Below are 18,845 nucleotides of genomic sequence, written 5' to 3'. Positions count from 1 at the left end.
CATAGTTTTTTTTTTTAATTTTTGGACGACTGTCTTATGTAGGGGCTCATTTCTTTCGGTATGAGATGTCGGTGTGATTGGTACTATTTTTATACAGCATCTTATGGACGCGGCGATATACAATATGTATACTTTTTATTTATTTAAGGCTACTTTCACACTAGCGTTCGGGTTTCCGCTCGTGAGCTCCGTTTGAAGGAGCTCACGAGCGGACCCGAACGCAGCCGTCCAGCCCTGATGCAGTCTGAATGGAGGCGGATCCGCTCAGACTGCATCAGTCTGGCGGCGTTCAGCCTCCGCTCCGCTCGCCTCCGCACGGACAGGCGGACAGCTGAACGCTGCTTGCAGCGTTCGGGTGTCCGCCTGGCCGTGCGGAGGCGTGCAGATCCGTCCAGACTTTCAATGTAAGTCAATGGGGACGGATCCGTTTGAAGATGCCACAATGTGGCTCAATCTTCAAGCGGATCCGTCCCCCATTGACTTTACATTGAAAGTCTGGACGGATCCGTACTAGGCTATTTTCACACTTAGCTGTTCTATGCTAAAAATAATGCAGACGGATCCGTTCTGAACGGAGCCTCCGTCTGCATTATTATGAGCGGATCCGTTCAGAACGGATCCGCCCGAACGCTAGTGTGAAAGTAGCTTAAGTTTTACGCATAAACAGCATTTTTGAAACAAAAAGTATCTCCATATTCTGAGAGCCATATTTTTTTTTATTTTTGGGGTGATTGTCTCAGGTAGGATCTCATTTTTTGCGGGATGAGATGATGCATATGATTTTTTGATCGCTTGCTATTACTTTTTGTGATTTAAGGTGACAAAAAATGGCTTATTGACACAGTTTTTATTTTTACCGTGTTCACCTGAGAGGTTAAATCATGTGATATTTTTATGGAGCAGGTCGTTACAGACGTGGCCATACCTAATATGTATACTTTTTTTATTTATTGTAGTTTTACACAACAATATCTTTTTTGAAACAAAAAAAATTATATCATGTTTTACTGTCTCCATAGTCTAAGAGCCATAGCTTTTTTATTCTTTGGGCGATTGTCTTAGGTAGTGTATCATTTTTGCGGGATGAGATGATGGTTTGATAGGCACTATTTTGGGGTGCATATGACTTTTTGACCGCTTGCTATTTCACATTTTGTGATGTAAGGTGACAAAAAAAAAGACTTTTTTGACACAGTTTTTATTTCATCTTTTTTATGGTGTTCATCTGAGGGGTTAGGTCAGGTGGTATTTTTATAGAGCAGGTTGTTACGGACGCGGTGATACCTATATGTCTACTTTTTGGTGTTTTTTTTACATTTAATACAATAAAAGCAATTTTGAAAAAAATAAATCATGTTTTAGTGTCTCCATAGTCTGAGAGCCATCTTTTCTTTTATTTTTTGGGTGACTGTCTTAGGTAGGGGCTCATTTTTTGGGGGATGAGGTTACAGTTAGATTGGTACTATTTTAGGGGGCATACGCCTTTTTGATCACTTGGTGTTGCACTTTTAGTGATATAAATGTAACCCAAAAAAGTTTTTTAGCATAGTTTTTATTTAATTTTTTTGATGGCGTTCACCTGTGAATTTTTATAGAGCCGGTCAATATGGACGCAGCGATACCCAATATATCTACTTTTCTTTTTTTTCCCCTATTTAAAATATTATTTTTTTACTTTACTTTTGCCTTCCCTGCCATCAGGTCCCTGTCACAGCATCCCGGGAACCAGATGAAAGCTCTCTCCCTCCCTCTACACAAAGCACGTGCCGCAGTCAGAGCTGACCGCGGCACATCAAGGGTTAATCTGCCAGCATCTGTGTTTTCACCGATGCCGGCGCATACAGCAGGGATCCGGCTATCAGTGACTGCCGGACCCCTGCAGCTGATCGGGCGGGCGCAGCTCCTGCACCCTCCCGATCAGCCTGCCGTAATAGTACAGCGCTGGTCGGGAAGGGGTTAAAGAATAAGGAGCTATAGTTTGAAAAAAATATATATACTTTTAAAAAATGTTTTGCACAGTTTTTCCCCCAAATAAAACTAAAAAATAAACTATAAAAGGCCCTACGTGTCAAGTAAAAAATTGTTTCAAAAATTATTTTGGTAGTCCCAACACATAAAACATAAAAAAGTTTCAAATGTTTGAACCACCACGTGCGCTAAATCACAAAAAAAAAGTGTCTGTTCAGGCCTGGTTATTAAAGTGTTAACCAATAAGCGCTTTCCCTACTAGTAAGGGAAAGTGCTTATTGGTTATTACATGGCGCCTGTAACTGGAGGGCAGGAGGTGGTAATACCAATAAGTGCTGTCCTCTGCAGTAAAGGAAAGCGCTTATTTATGAATAGGAGGCAGGGTGGAAGGAAATATTGCCACTTTTCCAGGTTTTTCATACTTGGAGCTCTTTCACACCTGCGTTCTTTTCTTCCGGCATAGAGTTCCGTCGGCGGGGCTCTATGCCGGAAGAATCCTGATCAGTTTTATCCTAATGCATTCTAAATGGAGTGAAATCCGTTCAGGATGCATCAGGATGTCTTCAGTTCCGGACCGGAACGTTTTTTGGCCGGAGAAAATACCGCAGCATGCTGCGCTTTTTGCTCCGGCCAAAAATCCTGAAGACTTGCCGCAAGGCCGGATCCGGAATTAATGCCCATTGAAAGGCATTGATCCGGATCCGGCCTTAAGCTAAACGTCGTTTCGGCGCATTGCCGGATCCGACGTTTAGCTTTTTCTGAATGGTTACCATGGCTGCCGGGACGCTAAAGTCCTGGCAGCCATAGTAAAGTGTAGTGGGGAGCGGGGGAGCAGCATACTTACCGTCCGTGCGGCTCCCGGGGAGCTCCAGGCGCATGGATGACGTGATCGCATGGCACGTCATCCATGCGCATGGGGCGCTCTGACGTCATTCTGGAGCGCCCCGGGAGCCGCACGGACTGTAAGTATGCCGCTCCCCCGCTCCTACTATGGCAACCAGGACTTTAATAGCGTCCTGGCTGCCATAGTAACACTGAAAGCATTTTGAAGACGGACCAAGATAGGAGGTAGCTCCAATACCAAAGTTTAACTCTTTGATTGCCACAGCCTATGACCACAACAATCAAATGGTATTTCCTCATTTGATTAGGATTCTGCAATCAGTCCTGGGGACCTAACAGTGGTCATGCAGTTAGGGCACACTAGTTTTCCCTAACTGCAGCCTGTGCCACTGAGACACAAAGCATACTGTATGATCAGAAAAGAGTATGCTAATGCTTATAAGTATAAAATCATTAAAGAGGAGCTGTCAGCATGATCAACCCTATTAAACCAGGCATATATGCCAGGGAGGGCTCTTCATGATGATTAAAACTATATCTTTCTTTTGTCTGTATGCTAAACAGCTTGCAGAGATATCTGTGTTTATTCATATGCAAATGAGTTGCATGAAGCAGTAATATGTACAGTATATTACTGTATATTCCTGCGTATAAGACTACTTTTTAACACATGAAAATCTTCTCAAAAGTCGGGGGTCGTCTTATACGCCGGGTATGGCGGGCGCTGCAGTGCCGGGACGCCCGAATTATCAACAGAGAGAGCCCGGGCTATTGCCTTGTATCCCCAGCAGCTGAGAGCTGCGATGTAACCCACGGCATATGCCCCCCCTGCGCTGTACCTTGTATACCGCCCCCTGCTCTGTACCTTGTATGCCTCCCCCCTGCTCTGTACCTTGTATGCTCCTTGTACCGCCATCCTCCCGGCCGCTCGCATCTCGCTCCTACGCATGTGCGAGATTTCATGCGGTGAGCGTGGATACACGGGATCCTCACGGCCGCTCGCATCTCGCTCCTGCGCATGTGCGAGATCTCCGTGCGGCGTATCTAAGTGTGGCGCAGATGTGCATATGTGAATATGAAGAATAACATAACAAAAACATGTTCACGGTATAGGTGGCACATGTTTAGGGTCTGGGAGGCAGGGAGGGAGGACAAGGAAGGTGGTGGGATGCAGGGATGGTGGTGATACCATGGGATGGCGGTGGTACCTAGGGATGGTGGTGGGAGGCAGGGATGGCAGTGGTATCTAGGGATGGTGGTGGGATGCAGGGATGGCAGTGGTACCCAGGGATGGTGGTGGCATTCAGGGATGGTGGTGGGATGCAGTAATGTACTGCTGTGTGTTGAAAAAGGGGTAGTCTTATACGGCGAGTATATCCCAAACTCTATATTTTCAGTGTAAAAGTTGGGGGTCGTCTTATACGCCCAGTCGTCTTATACGCCGGCATATACGGTAGCTTTCTAAGTATATCTCAATGTGGTTCTCTACTGTAAGCAGTGTATAGGACATACACATGCCAAGAGACAGCTCTGCCCTCAGCATGCTTATTTCTAGCTCTGTCAATAAAGGGGAGGGGGGAGTGTGCAGAGCACAGGGGAGGTTATATAGCAGTGCTCAGGTGATTCAGCTCTGTCCCCTGGTGCTCAAACGTGCTTATTTGCATATGAATAAAAACACTGATATCTCTCCAGCTGTTTAGCATACAGACAAAAGAAAAGTATAGTTTTAATCAACATGATGAGCCTTACCAGGCAGTATGTCTGGTTTAATTGTGGTGATCATGCTGAGAGCATCATTAATGGGATAAAAAAATAAAAAGTAATAAAAAATGTAAAATAAAAAAAAGCTTGAAAAATATACACAATTATACAGATACATTTTTTGTGCATAATTTGCATAAAAGCATTAAAAAAAATAGATATACTTCTGTAACTATATAGAGGAGGGATCAGCAACCTCCGGCACTCCAGCTGTTGTGAAACTTCGACTCCCAGCATTCACTCCTTTGAGAGTTCTGAGAACAGTCAAGGAGGTGTGCATGCTGGGAGTTGTAGTTTCACCACAGCTGGAATGCCGAAGGTTGCTGATCCCTGATATAGAGAGAATTTGAGAAAACTAAAATTTACATAGCATTCCACAGACTTCCATACCCAAGTGTGCTTGTCATTGCTATCTACAGCATCATCTGGAGTGGTAATAGCTAGAGATGAGCAAATTTCAGGTTATGAAATTCGTTAACGCTTCGTTTACTGGTAAAAGGTGAATTGCGTTATGGATTCAGTTATCACTGACCATAACGCAATTCTATGACGGAATGCATAACGGAATTCCTTTAGAGGCATTCCGTTATTCATTCCGTCATAATAGAAGTCTATGGCCCATAAAATAACGGATCTGTCCCATTTCCGTTATGCAGGAGAGGACTCCCCTGCATAACGGAAACAGGACGGATCCGTTTTGCAGCCCATAGACTTCTATTATGACGGAATGAATAACGGGATGCCTCTAAAGGAATTCAGTCATAGAATTGTGTTATGGAAAAAAGCTAAATTGGTGCACTCACCTGAGGCAAAAGGAGGATGCACGGACCAAGCCAGGAACCTTGGCATGAGGGTATAGAGACAGAAAAAAGAGAAAAAGGTCCTTTTAATGATAAAGTGCAATAAAACCAAGAACATCTAGTCTAAGCGTTTCAGATCTTTAACAATATAGATCCTTACTCATGACCAAGTCATGAGTAAGGATCTATATTGTTAAAGATCTGAAACGCGTAGACTGGATGTACTTGGTTTTATTGCACGGTATCATTAAAAGATTCCACGTTATTTGGAAGCTGGACCTTTTTCTCTTTTTTCTAGAATTGTGTTATGGTCCGTGCTAACGGAATCCATAACACAATTCACCTTTTACCACCAAACGAAGTGTGAACGAATATTAAAATATTAATTTCGCTCATCTCTAGTAATAGCACTGGGTGCAGCATAATGCTAAGAGACATAAGACAAACACAATAGGCAGGTGAGTCATAAACATTAACAACACTAGCGTGACCTGACAGTTTAATTTATATCCATAGCAAGGCACATTACACCATCACAGTGTTCTGATAAAAAGCATATCTCCTCATTTCTCAAGTACTAGTCATGCAAAGCTAACTGATCGCTTGAAGTAAACAGACATGACACATGTATCAAGCTACTGTACGGTTCACACGCCCGGCAGATTAATGATGGACCAATAATGCTAACAACAATAACTCTGATAATGTGAGAAGTAAAAACAGGTACAAAATCACCCACTGTCAACAACAAAAAAGGCTAAAATCAATACTTAGTCCAAAGTACAAAGATAAAATACAAAAAATACTAACCTACTCCCAACTGTCAATATTCATTGTACTAACTGTAATGTGTCACATACATTAACCTACGTAATAACATTTCTGTTTTATTATCCCGTATAAACTACTGAGCCTTATCATCCAGGATATACAGTAAAGTGTGCCTCACAGTTTGAGTTTACGGTCCTGAAAAACAATAACCCCTGGAAGCTGGGAAATAAAGGTAAAGCGACACAAAGTTATAGAGACATCTCTAAAAGTTGTGAGTGGTGGGAGTCCGAGTGCCGAAACCCCCACCATTCTCTAGAATGAGGGAAGTGAAGTTCATGCCTATTGCGCTCTCTCTCCTTACTGCACGAGATGGGCTCCATAGAAGTCTATGGGCCCGTCTTGGTTCCGTCATCAGCAGAGATGAGAAAGAGAGCTAAATGCCCCCACAGATCGCCACTTTTAATATGACTCTATGACATATCAAAAGCTGTGTAAAAAGCTATAGTAGCGTTATTTAAGTGCATAAAATAAATGAATAAAGCAACATACGAGCGTGACAGCAGGGGTGTACCTATCCTTTCTGCTGCCCGAGGCAAAAAATAAAACGGCGCCCCAAACACCCCCACCCCATTTTTTAACCAAACCCCTTCCCTCCAGCCCTACTGTTAAAGAAATACTTTCATACATTTCATACAAATAGCTACAAAACATATAGAATAATACAGTGTCGCCCACTGTGCTTCCCAATACTATACTGCAGAAACAGATAATCCCCCTTCTGCTGCCCCGCTACCTGTTGCTGCCTGAGGCAATTGCCTCACCTCGCCTCATTGGTGGTGCACCCGTGTGTGACAGCATTATCAGAGCTTACCTAATATATACTTAATAAGCTTGTCACCAAACACCAGCAGAATACACAAGGAACTGCTTGCCGGATCTCTCTTCCGCAAGTGTGAAAGTACCCTAAGTTGTATCATATGATCATCAGGCGCCTGACCTTTCGGACCCCACCTGTCATTTGCCATGCCTTCATGGTTCCTATATATCACACCTTATTGCGCCATGTTTGCTGCTTAAAGGAGTTGTGCCACCCAAAAAAAATGTATGTGCATAATTACAAAATTTCAAACCTCATATGGAATTTTCCTACATGCCTGATCAATTGAATTGATCTGACAACATTTTAAGGCTAGTTTCACATCTGCGGGGAATGCCGGGAATTGGCCAAACACAAACCACAGTCTGCAGCGTTTTCTATCTGGCACATTTGCCGGGTATCAGCCGGATCTCTGCCAGGCCCCTTATAGTCAATGGGATCCGGCAGACAGGCGGCAGTATCTGGCGATGCCAGATCGGAAGAATTCTGGCAGGCTGTTCCCTACAGCAGATGTGTGGAATACAGACAAGATTGGCCATATTACTTCATGAAAATTGACAATTGGAGCCTAGTTATTGTGTCATGACAACACTAATGATGAGAATGAAGGGGCTGTGCTGCACTTCACAATACATTGAGGGACAATTACTAAGGGCATTACACCACTACTGTGGCTAGGGCTGCAGTAAACTATTATTTTAGAAATAGAGTATTCTACCGATTATTTTTACGATTAATCAAGTAATTAGAAAAAAAATGAATTAACAGACTGTTTTCCTTTATAAAAACTCATCAGACCCTCTGCCATCAGTCCCCAACACCCTTTATTCCTCCCTGTGTGATCAGCCCAAGTGCTTCAGTTCTCCCCAGTGCCATCGGCTTCACTATCCCCCAATGCCATCAGCTCAGTTCCCCACCCCAGAGCCATCATCTCCCCCCCCTTGTGCCAGCAGCTCTCTCTGAATTTTCCTGAAGTGCCAAGAAATGAGCGTGGGGCTTTGTGCCGACAGCGGATTCACTATAACTTTCGACAGAATATGGCGTAATTTATAGCTGAAGTCTAAGCCAGTCTGAATTTGGCACAGACGTCAGTTTCTGGAACATGGCAGGGTGGAGAAGCCCCTAATTTATTAAGAAGCATCTGCCTCTTAATAAATTAGGCGCATCTCACGTCAGTGCAGGGAGATCAAGATCGGTGTACGGGTATGTCAATTTTGTTAAATGTGCCTCAGCGCGTGGCTGGGGCACCAATGAACAAGTGAGAACAGTAAACGGCCTGCGGTACTATAGCAGTGCCCTGGCCCCTTTATCCCCTCAGAGACCACCAATTATCATATCATTGTGATATACCTTTACAATATAAAATGAGAATACCCTTTTAAGCTGACCATTTTCTAGATGATGTAATGCTCTGTTCACACCACATTTTTGCACTGAATAATCAGATGAATATATAATATGTCTGGATCTCCTCCCACAACCCGAAAAAATACATAAAAATGTGTATAGTAACCATCCGATTGGCTTCTGTTATGCAGACATGTAATAAGTGTGTCCTTTTCACAGATTTCTTAAAGGTATGTAAATGTATACACATATGTGTTAATATATATTTTTAAATATTTATATCAATGGATAAAGATCCAAGATAAGGATATAAGTTTCTACAGTTCAAATCAGGGCCCAAACAAATCTGCGCATGTCCATATTACAATAAAATATAGACTTACAAATGTTTCATCCATGCAAACATCGCTTGCATTGTAATGAGTTCTGATTTACCAACGCCATCAAATCGCTTTCAACAAATAGAAATGTGCCACCTATTGGTACCATATCAAAATGAAAAACAATCCCCTTCTGCAAGCCTTCACAGGCCATGTTCACCACGGCATCACAACTGCAAACTCATGTTTTAGTACAGTGATCCCTCAAGATACAACGGCATCAGAATACAATATTTTCAACGTACAATGGTCTTTTCTGGGCCACTGCAAGTTAAAACCAGACTCAACATACAATGCCCCAGACTCAAATCCAACCAGTCAATCAGGTCATTTCACTGGTAAATCACCTTTACTGGTTCTCTAGCTCCTCTGCAGTACTAACTGTTCTGTACTGCCCCCTGTCTGTGCCAGGATGAGCTGCTCCTTCGGACACCAGGTGAGCAGTGACTCCACTTCATTTTTCTCCCCATGCAAGACCCTGAAGAAGCTGCTGCCCTCACCATAGAAAGTAGTTTACAACTTCCAGCATCTATTCCTGTCCGTTTTATTAACGACATGCGTTATAGGTCTTGGTTATCTGCTTATTTTTCTTAAAACTTCACTTTTTCTTAGGCTACTTTCACACTCGCATTTGGTGCGGATCCGTCATGGATCTGTACAGGTGGATCCGTTCAGATAATACAACAGTCTGCATCTGTTCATAATGGATCAATTTGTATTATCTTTAACATAGCCATGACGGATCCGTCTTGAACACCATTGAAAGTTAATGGAGGACGGATCAGTTTTCTATTGTGCCAGATTGTGTCAGTGAAAACGGATCCGCCCTTATTGACTTACATTGTGTGTCAGAACGGATCCGTCCCCATTGACTTACATTGTGTCAGAACGGATCCGTTTGGCTCGGTTTCGTCAGACGGACACCAAAACGCTGCAAGCAGTGTTCTGGTGTCCGCCTCCAGAGCGGAATGGAGGCTGAACGGAGACAAACTGATGCATTCTGAGCGGATCCTTTTCCATTCAGAATGCATTAGGGCAAAACTGATCTGTTTTGGACCACTTGTGAGAGCCCATGACAGATCTCACAAAAGGAAACCAAAATGCCAGTGTGAAAGTAGCCTTATTTTAGGATGACATTTTGGGCTTTGAAACCAATTACCAGTTTTCCATAGAGTTATGGACTCAAGTTACAATGGTTTCAACACACAATGGTCGTCCTGGAACCAATTAATATTGCGCCTTGAGGGACCACTGTATATGCAAGTTTTTTGTCGTTTGTTTTTGTTAAAGAAAAATAATAATAATAAAATTGTAAATCTGTAAAAAGGCAATGAATGTTTACCTAAAATAAAACCTTGGCAGAGAGAAAAGCCCTAAAATGAAGTTTTCAGATGTAATAGGTGAAAGTAATATTTAAAAATCCTATTCACTTACATGGACCTTGACAATGCAAATTTCCCCTTGCACAAACACAGCAGAACAAGGTGAAATAAAGAGAAAATTAAAAAACTTACTGGAAACAGCTTGGTCCAAAAACGGTTGCCAAATTGTAGACATTCATTTTGTTCTCTGTTTGGTGTTGAACCACCTGCGTCAGAAAATGGCAGAGATACTTTAGCAGGCTGTAATGTGTGTCCGGCAATTCTTTTATTAGCTCCTTCAAGCTGCTTTCTCTGTGTGTGTCACTTCCACTTTCTGTGAAGACAAGTAAAACTGAATGTAAACCACACAATCCAACATGGTGGGGACGGAATAAAATGCTGACTGAATCCCATTGGAGTAGCCAGGGGGGTAACATGCAACTCTATGTAGCGCCTACCAAGTGTCATGCATAATATTAGTTTCTTCTTACGTGGCAGAGGAGCCCTTGGCCACCTTCAGTCACCAGCTCCTGGGCGTGAAAGCAACAGCCTTGAGAGAAACATTTGCAAACAGGCTGCCACTCATGGTGTGCTTACAGACCCCAATACTACAGCAACGGTTAAAGCGGTTATGTGGAGACGTAGACGGACATTTATCAATGCAATGGTGACGTAAAAAAGTCGCAGCGCGGCATCTGTGCACCATAATGTGCTACTTTTCTGGAGTGCAGAGAAGGGGGCGTGGCTTTGCTGAAGGGGCGTGACTTCGTGCCTCCATGGCATTTACTACAACTTTTGCCAGAAAGTGGCAGAAGTTATAGCTGAAATCTACGCCAGCCTGTAGCTGGCGTAGACTTCAGTCTCTGGCGTGCGGCAGGACAGTGATGCGCCTGATTTGTTAAGAGGCTTCTGCTTCTTAAAGGGAACCTGTCACCGGTATTTTGTGTATAGAGCTGAGGACATGGGTTGCTAGATGGCCACTAGCACATCCGCAATACCCAGTCCCCATAGCTCTGTGTGCTTTTATTGTGTAAAAAAACCGATTTGATACATATGCAAATTAACATAAAAGAGTCATATCTTACTTGTGTGACCAGAGAAGAGTCATATTTTCAAGCTCTGATTCATCTCAGGTTAATTTGCATATGTATCAAATCAGTTTTTATACACAATAAAAGCACACAGAGCTATGGGGACTGGATATTGCGGATGTGCTACCGGACATCTAGCAACCCATGTCCTCAGCTCTATACCCCAAATCTCGATGACAGGTTCCCTTTAACAAACCAGGTGCATCTCACGTCAGTGGAGAGAGATCAAAACTGACGGATGGGTCCTCCATTCTTGATATATCTCCCCCATGGACTGCACATCACAGTGATCATGCTATATAAACCTGTTTCACTAAGAAAATGAATATACAATGCATTCGGAAAGTCTTAAGACCCTTTCACTTTTTTCACATTTTGTTATGTTAACAGCCTTGCACAAAAAAAAAAAAAAAAAAAAAAAAAAAAAAAGAAGTGTAAAAACATAAATGTTCAAAAACTTAAATCTTTCATTGTCAGAAGTATTCAGACCCTTTACTCCATACTTAGTTGAAGCACTTTTGGCAGCTATTACAACCTCCAGTCGTCGTGGTTATGATGCCTCATGGTTTGTACACCTGGATTTGGGGACTCTCTTTGCAGATCCCCTCAAGTTCAGAAAATGTACAGTCATTTTCAGGTCTTTCCAGAGATATTCGATTGGGTTCAAGTCAGGGGTATGGCTGAGTCCCTAAGGCTCGTTTGACACTAGCGCTAAAATGTTTCATCGCGTCCAGCATAGCCAGAAACTGCCGGAGCACTGCCAGGCCCTTTTGACTAATGAAACTCGGACTGTTTCGGGCATTAGTGCCAAGATTTGCCCAGACAAATAGCAAGTAGCAGTTTTTGTCAGGCAGGCAATTCTGCAGGCGATTGTCGGGAGGGAAGCATTGTCAGCAGAGGGGACCGCTGCTATCACATGCAGCGATCTCCTCCTAAAGGTCCTATTACACCTACAGATAGACAGCAGCAGTGAACAGGAAGAGAGAAGGGAGACAGCATGTGTGCACTGCGCACTGTGTCTCCTCATACAGTTGATTGGCGAGCGAGTCGGACCCAGTCCATCTGATATTGAGGACCTATGCTGAGGATAGGTCATCAATAATAAATGCCCGGACAACCCCTTTAAGATTACCTGTACTTTCTAGATAAACTAGTGCACTTAGATTAAAGAGGACCGTTCATCGGTCCAAACACTGTAAGATAATTATCAGGCTACATAGAGCGGCGCCCAGGGATCGCACTGCACTAACTATTATCCCTGGGCGCCGCTCCGTTTGCCTGCTGTGTCCTCTGGTATCTTCACTGAATTGGTTAGACTAGGCGGAGTCTGCCCTGCTTCACCCTGTGCGTTCCTTCTCCCAGGCTGTAGCGCTGTCCAATCACAGTACAGAGCTCACAGCCTGGGAGGTTCTATGTAGCCTGATAATTATCTTGCAATATTTGGACCGATGAAAGGTCCTCTTTAACCCCTTCCCGACCTTTGACGTACTGTTACGTCATGGGAACAACTGAGTTCCCGCAATTTGACGTAATAGTACGTCATAGTGATCGCGCGGGCACCGGAGTGGTGCGATCACTGCAGGGGCCCGGCAGTCCGTGGTAGCCGGGCCCCTGCTGTATCCGCCAGCATCACTGTAAAAGCCTATGCCGGCGGATTAATCCCTTCTATGCCGCAGTCCGCGCTGACCGCGACATAGAAGAGGTTTGTGTCAGGTGAGGGAGAGCATAGAGTCCCGCGCTGCTGTGGCGGGGACCAGATGCGACACAAGGCAGCCCGGTGCCGTGCAGAGGCTGCCCAATGCCTTGCACGGCATCGGAAACTGCCTTCTATGGGGGCTGGGGAGATCCAGCCTCAGGCTGGGTCTCCTAGGCAACCTGTTAGTGTATGACTCAGTGTCATAAACTAACAGGCAATGCATTACAGTACAGATGTATTGTAATGCATTGCAGAGGGGATCAGACCCCCAAAAGTGAATGTCATAAATAAAGTAAAGTAGAAAAAAAATTATAATAATTTTTATAAAATTAATAAAGTAAAAAAGAAAAAAATGCCCCTTTCCCCTTATTTCTTATTTTATAATAAAAAACAAAAGAAAAACAAAACCCACACATATTAGGTATCGTCTGTAATGACCGGCTCTATAAATATATCACATGATCCACCCTGTCCAATAAACACCATCAAAAATAAAAACAGTGTAAAAAAAGGCAATTTTTGTCACCTTACATCACAAAAAGTGCAACACCAAGCGATCAAAAAGGCTTATGCCCCCCAAAATGGTATCAATAAAAACGGCTACTTCTGTGCTAAAGTCAAATACATTAAAAAATATATACATATTAGGTATCGCCACGTCCGTAACAAACAGCTCTATAAAAATATAACACGACCTAACCACTCAGGTGAACACCGTAAAAAAAGAAAAAAAAAAACTGTAAAAAATAAATAAAAAAGCAATTTTTGTCACATTACATCACAAAACTTGCAACAGCAAGTGATCAAAAAAGCATATGCCCCCAAAATAGTACCAATCAGACCGTCACCTCATCCCGCAAAAAAGGAGACCCTACCTGAGAGAATCGGTCAAAAAAATAAAAAAAAGCTATGGCTCTCAGACTATGAGACACTAAAATATCATTATTTCGGTTTTAAAAATTATTGTTATTATTGTGTAAAAGTTAAATAAATAAGAAAAAGTAGACATATTAGCTATTGCCACGTGCGTAACTATCTGCTCTAAAAAAAAGTCACATGACCTAATCCCTCGGTTAAACGCTGTAAAAATAAAAAATAAAAACTGTGCCAAAACATCAATTTTTTTGTTACCTTGTCTCACAAAAAACATAATATAGAGCAATAAAAAAAAATCATATGTACCCTAAAATAGTACCAATAAAACTGGCACCTTATCCTGTAGTTTCCAAAATGTGGTCACTTTAAGTTTCTACTGTATGGGTGCATTAGGGGGGCTTCAAATGGGACATGGCATCTAAAAACCAGTTCAGCTAAATTTGCCTTCCAAAAACCATATGGCGTTCCTTTCCTTCTGCGCCCCGCCGTGTGCCCGTACAGTAGTTTACGATCACATGTGGGGTGTTTCTGCAAACCGCAGAATCAGGGTAATAAATATTAAGTTTTAGGCCTCATGCACACGACTGTTGTGTGCATCCGTGGCCGTTGTGCCGTTTTTTTTCACGGACCCATTGACTTTCAATGGGTCCGTGGAAAAAAAAAATATCGGAAAATGCACCGTTTGGCAGCCGCATCCGTGATCCGTGTTTCCTGGCCGTGAAAAAAATAGGACCTGTCCTATTTTTTTCACGGCCAACGGTTCACGGACCCATTCAAGTCAATGGGTCCGTGAAAAAAACACTGATGCACACAAGATTGGCATCCGTGTCCGTGATCCGTGTCCGTTTTTTCCTATCATTTCAATGGCAAACTTGACTTAGATTTTTTTTTTCATTTTACATGTCCGTGGATCCTCCAAAAAACAAGGAAGACCCACGGACGAAAAAACGGTCACGGATCACGGACCTACAGACCCCGTTTTTGCGGACCTTAAAAAAAAACGGTCGTGTGCATGAGGCCTTATTTGGCTGTTAACCCCTTGCTTTACTACTGAAAAAAAATGGATTAAAATGTAAAATCTGCCCAAAAAGCGAAATTCGGAAATTTCATCTCCATTTTCCATCAATTCTTGTGGAACACCTAAAGGGTTAAGAAAGTTTGTAACATCTGTTTTGTATACCTTGAGGGGTGTAGTTTCTAAAATGGGGTCATTTTCTGGGTGGTTTCTATTATGTAAGCCTCACAAGATTTGCTTCCATACTTCTAAGCCTTCCAACGTCCCCAAAAAATAAAATGTACAAACCGGATTCCAAAAAAGTTGGGACACTATACAAATCGTGAATAAAAACTGAATGCAATGATGTGGAGGTGCCAACTTCTAATATTTTATTCAGAATAGAACATAAATCACGGAACAAAAGTTTAAACTGAGAAAATGTACCATTTTAAAAGGGAAAAATATGTTGAATCAGAATTTCATGGTGTCAACAAATCCCCAAAAAGTTGGGACAAGGCCATTTTCACCACTGTGTGGCATCTCCCCTTCTTCTTACAACACTCAACAGACGTCTGGGGACCGAGGAGACCAATTTCTCAAGTTTAGAAATAGGAATGCTCTCCCATTCTTGTCTAATACAGGCCTCTAACTGTTCGATCGTCTTGGGCCTTCTTTGTTGCACCTTCCTCTTTATGATGCGCCAAATGTTCTCTATACGTGAAAGATCTGGACTGCAGACTGGCCATTTCAGTACCCGGATCCTTCTCCTACGCAGCCATGATGTTGTGATTGATGCAGAATGTGGTCTGGCATTATCTTGTTGAAAAATGCAGAGTCTTCCCTGAAAGAGATGACGTCTGGATGGGAGCATATGTTGTTCTAGAACCTGAATATATTTTTCTGCATTGATGGTGCCTTTCCAGACATGCAAGCTGCCCATGCCACATGCACTCATGCAACCCCATACCATCAGAGATGCAGGCTTCTGAACTGAGCGTTGATAACAACTTGGGTTGTCCTTGTCCTCTTTGGTCCGGATGACATGGCGTCCCAGATTTCCAAAAAGAACTTCGAATCGTGACTCGTCTGACCACAGAACAGTCTTCCATTTTGCCACACTCCATTTTAAATGATCCCTGGCCCAGTGAAAACGCCTGAGCTTGTGGATCTTGCTTAGAAATGGCTTCTTCTTTGCACTGTAGAGTTTCAGCTGGCAACGGCGGATAGCACGGTGGATTGTGTTCACTGACAATGGTTTCTGGAAGTATTCCTGAGCCCATTCTGTGATTTCCTTTACAGTAGCATTCCTGTTTGTGGTGCAGTGTCGTTTAAGGGCCCGGAGATCACGGGCATCCAGTATGGTTTTACGGCCTTGACCCTTACGCACAGAGATTGTTCCAGATTCTCTGAATCTTCGGATGATGTTATGCACAGTTGATGATGATAGATGCAAAGTCTTTGCAATTTTTCGCTGGGTAACACCTTTCTGATATTGCTCCACTATCTTTCTGCGCAACATTGTGGGAATTGGTGATCCTCTACCCATCTTGGCTTCTGAGAGACACTGCCACTCTGAGAAGCTCTTTTTATACCCAATCATGTTGCCAATTGACCTAATTAGTGTTAATTGGTCTTCCAGCTCTTCGTTATGCTCAAATTTACTTTTTCCAGCCTCTTATTGCTACTTGTCCCAACTTTTTGGGGATTTGCTGACACCGTGAAAATTTGAATCAACGTATTTTTCCTTTAAAATGATACATTTACTCGGATTAAACGTTTGATCTGTCATCTACGTTCTATTACAAATAAAATATTGACATTTGCCATCTCCACATCATTGCATTCAGTTTTTATTCACAATTTGTTTAGTGTCCCAACTTTTTTGGAATCCGGTTTGTAGACATATGAAGTAGACATATGGGGAATGTAAAGTAATTACTATTTTTGAAGGTATTACTATCTATTCTAAAAGTAGAGAAATTGAAATTTACAAATTCTTCAAAATTTTTAAAAATGTTGTATTTTTTAATGAATAAAAATGTTTTTTGTTTTTTTTTTACTTATTTTTACCACTGTCATGAAGTACAATATGTGACGAGAATGGCCTGTATAAGTAAAAGCGTTTTAAAGTTATCACCACATAAAGTGACATGTCAGATTTGCAAAAAATGGCCTGGGCAGGAAGGTGAAAACAGGCCCGGGGTTGAAGGGGTTAACACACAATTGTTTATGATGAAAGTCAGACACAAAGAACAGCTTGGCTGAAACTATTTTCTCATATCACCCCTATTTTCTCAACAAAAAAAAAAAGTGTATTTTTAATGATAGACTACTGTCTTACAATATAATAAGAATATGGAAACATGCTATTTCTGGCGTACTGAGCCCAAGAACAGGAAGTGGAGAAGAGCAAAGGGTGAGAACCACTGACCAGAGTAAATCAAATTACGCACAGAATACCCCTTTAGACTTATACGTGTCCATGCCCAACTAAAGTGCAGTTTTCTTGAAGAATAATGTATAAAACATTAGTCTCGTAGAATTCTAGATAAGCAGTAGAGAGCTTTACCAAATGCCTGTAACCCCAGGGATTAGGAGGCCCCCACTGAGCACAAAGGGTTGGCTGAAAAAAACTGACTTAAACAAGCGATGGACATACTGCCTGTACAACCGGTTCAGATGCATATGGGCCCAGGTGCGGGAAGGGGGCCCTTCCAAGCTGCAGAGCAGTAGCATGTGCTCATGCTGCACTGATAAAGGGGTGGGCCACTTTCTGGTAACTGCTGACCAATATGTTGGCACTTATTCATATAGCCTTTGTTGAAATGATGTGCCATTTTCTGTACTTCACAAGGTATACCCCCTTGTTTGCCAAGTCTTCTGTGATGTCCACATGGAGGTCCTATTCAGAAAATGGCTGCTGATGGAGGGTGATGTGACCAGAGAAATCCCCTCCATTTGAATACAGTGTGCCAGCCATCTGCAGTTGTACTGTTGGGAGGTTAGTGCTGGCGTAGTGTGTTTGAATGGAGGAGGCGGAGTGATGTCACATGACCCTTCATCAGCCGCCATTTCATGGACAGGACCTCTATGTGGACTGCAGACAAGATTTGCCTAAGAAGGGGATGTGGCTTGTGAAATATAGCAAACGACACAGAATATCAACAAAGGCTGTAAGTGCCATATAGTCGTCTTACCTACAAGTAGCCAGAAAGCAGCCAGCCCCTTTAAGCTGTGGTTTAGTGGGATGTTGGGGTACAGCTTAGTAGTCTATTGGAAGTGGAGCTTAAAAGGTGCGACAGGGGTCACCACGAGACATAACAGCTTGGGGCCCCAGAAATGCCAAATATATCCTTGTAGACAAGGGAGTGTTCCAGCTCAAGCATTCTCACTTGCACGTGAATTTCATATGGAATTATTACATAACATAATCTGATTAACAAAAAAAAAAAAAAGAATAAATGAATAAATGCAAAGACAGTAAGTGAGACATCAATAACTAAGACAGTGTTTAGCTAGTAGGATTCAGCCAAGAGACTTTCCTGGCTTCAGAAGACTTCCCATTCTGGACCAAATGCTCGGAACAGCAAGTCCTCTATTCAGCACTTGCGTAACGTGCGTTCAGACACTCAAGCCCTTTTACTGAATAAGTGTGCCACATGGCGTGCCCGCTCAGTCCTGACACAAGCCAACACTGGCAGCTGCCAGTATAGAAACTAATGAGACTGCAGACTGTTCTAATGCAATACACCATACTGTATGTTATAGTGCATGAAAATAGCCTTCCCACCCTTTGGTGACCAGTACGTTTCAGGCCTTTTTTTTTTTTCCTATCGTTGTGTTCCAAAAGTGCTGTAATTTTTTTTTTTTATCCATCAATTAGTTTGTTTTTGCTGGACAACTTGTAGTTTTTAATGCACTATTTTGGGGTATGCATTGCATTAACTATAATTAACTATTTCTGGGGGGGATGAGAAAAATAAATAAATACTGCCACTGTCTTTTTCCACAGTAAATTTTACACAGTTCATTTTGCAACATAAAAAAAGATAACTTAACTGTCTAGGTCCATACAAT

The 18,845-nt window shown here is 42.5% G+C and overlaps 1 protein-coding gene across 5 annotated transcripts in view; it reads right to left on the bottom strand.

Moving 5' to 3' along the window:
• Positions 1 to 18,845, bottom strand: part of FAM13A (family with sequence similarity 13 member A) — a 246,196-nt gene that overhangs the window by 172,561 nt on the left and 54,790 nt on the right. For all 5 annotated transcript variants that reach the window (XM_044302842.1, XM_044302813.1, XM_044302833.1 and 2 more), the window contains one exon: positions 10,262 to 10,442. In XM_044302842.1, coding sequence (XP_044158777.1) covers positions 10,262 to 10,442 — 181 coding nt within the window. The remainder of the gene's footprint in view (positions 1 to 10,261; positions 10,443 to 18,845) is intronic.

The sequence above is a fragment of the Bufo gargarizans genome, chromosome 1 (genome assembly GCF_014858855.1).
Source record: "Bufo gargarizans isolate SCDJY-AF-19 chromosome 1, ASM1485885v1, whole genome shotgun sequence".
Lineage (NCBI taxonomy): Eukaryota > Metazoa > Chordata > Amphibia > Anura > Bufonidae > Bufo > Bufo gargarizans.
The sequence above is the reverse complement of the archived record's forward strand: the minus strand, read 5'-3'. Positions and strand labels throughout refer to the sequence as shown.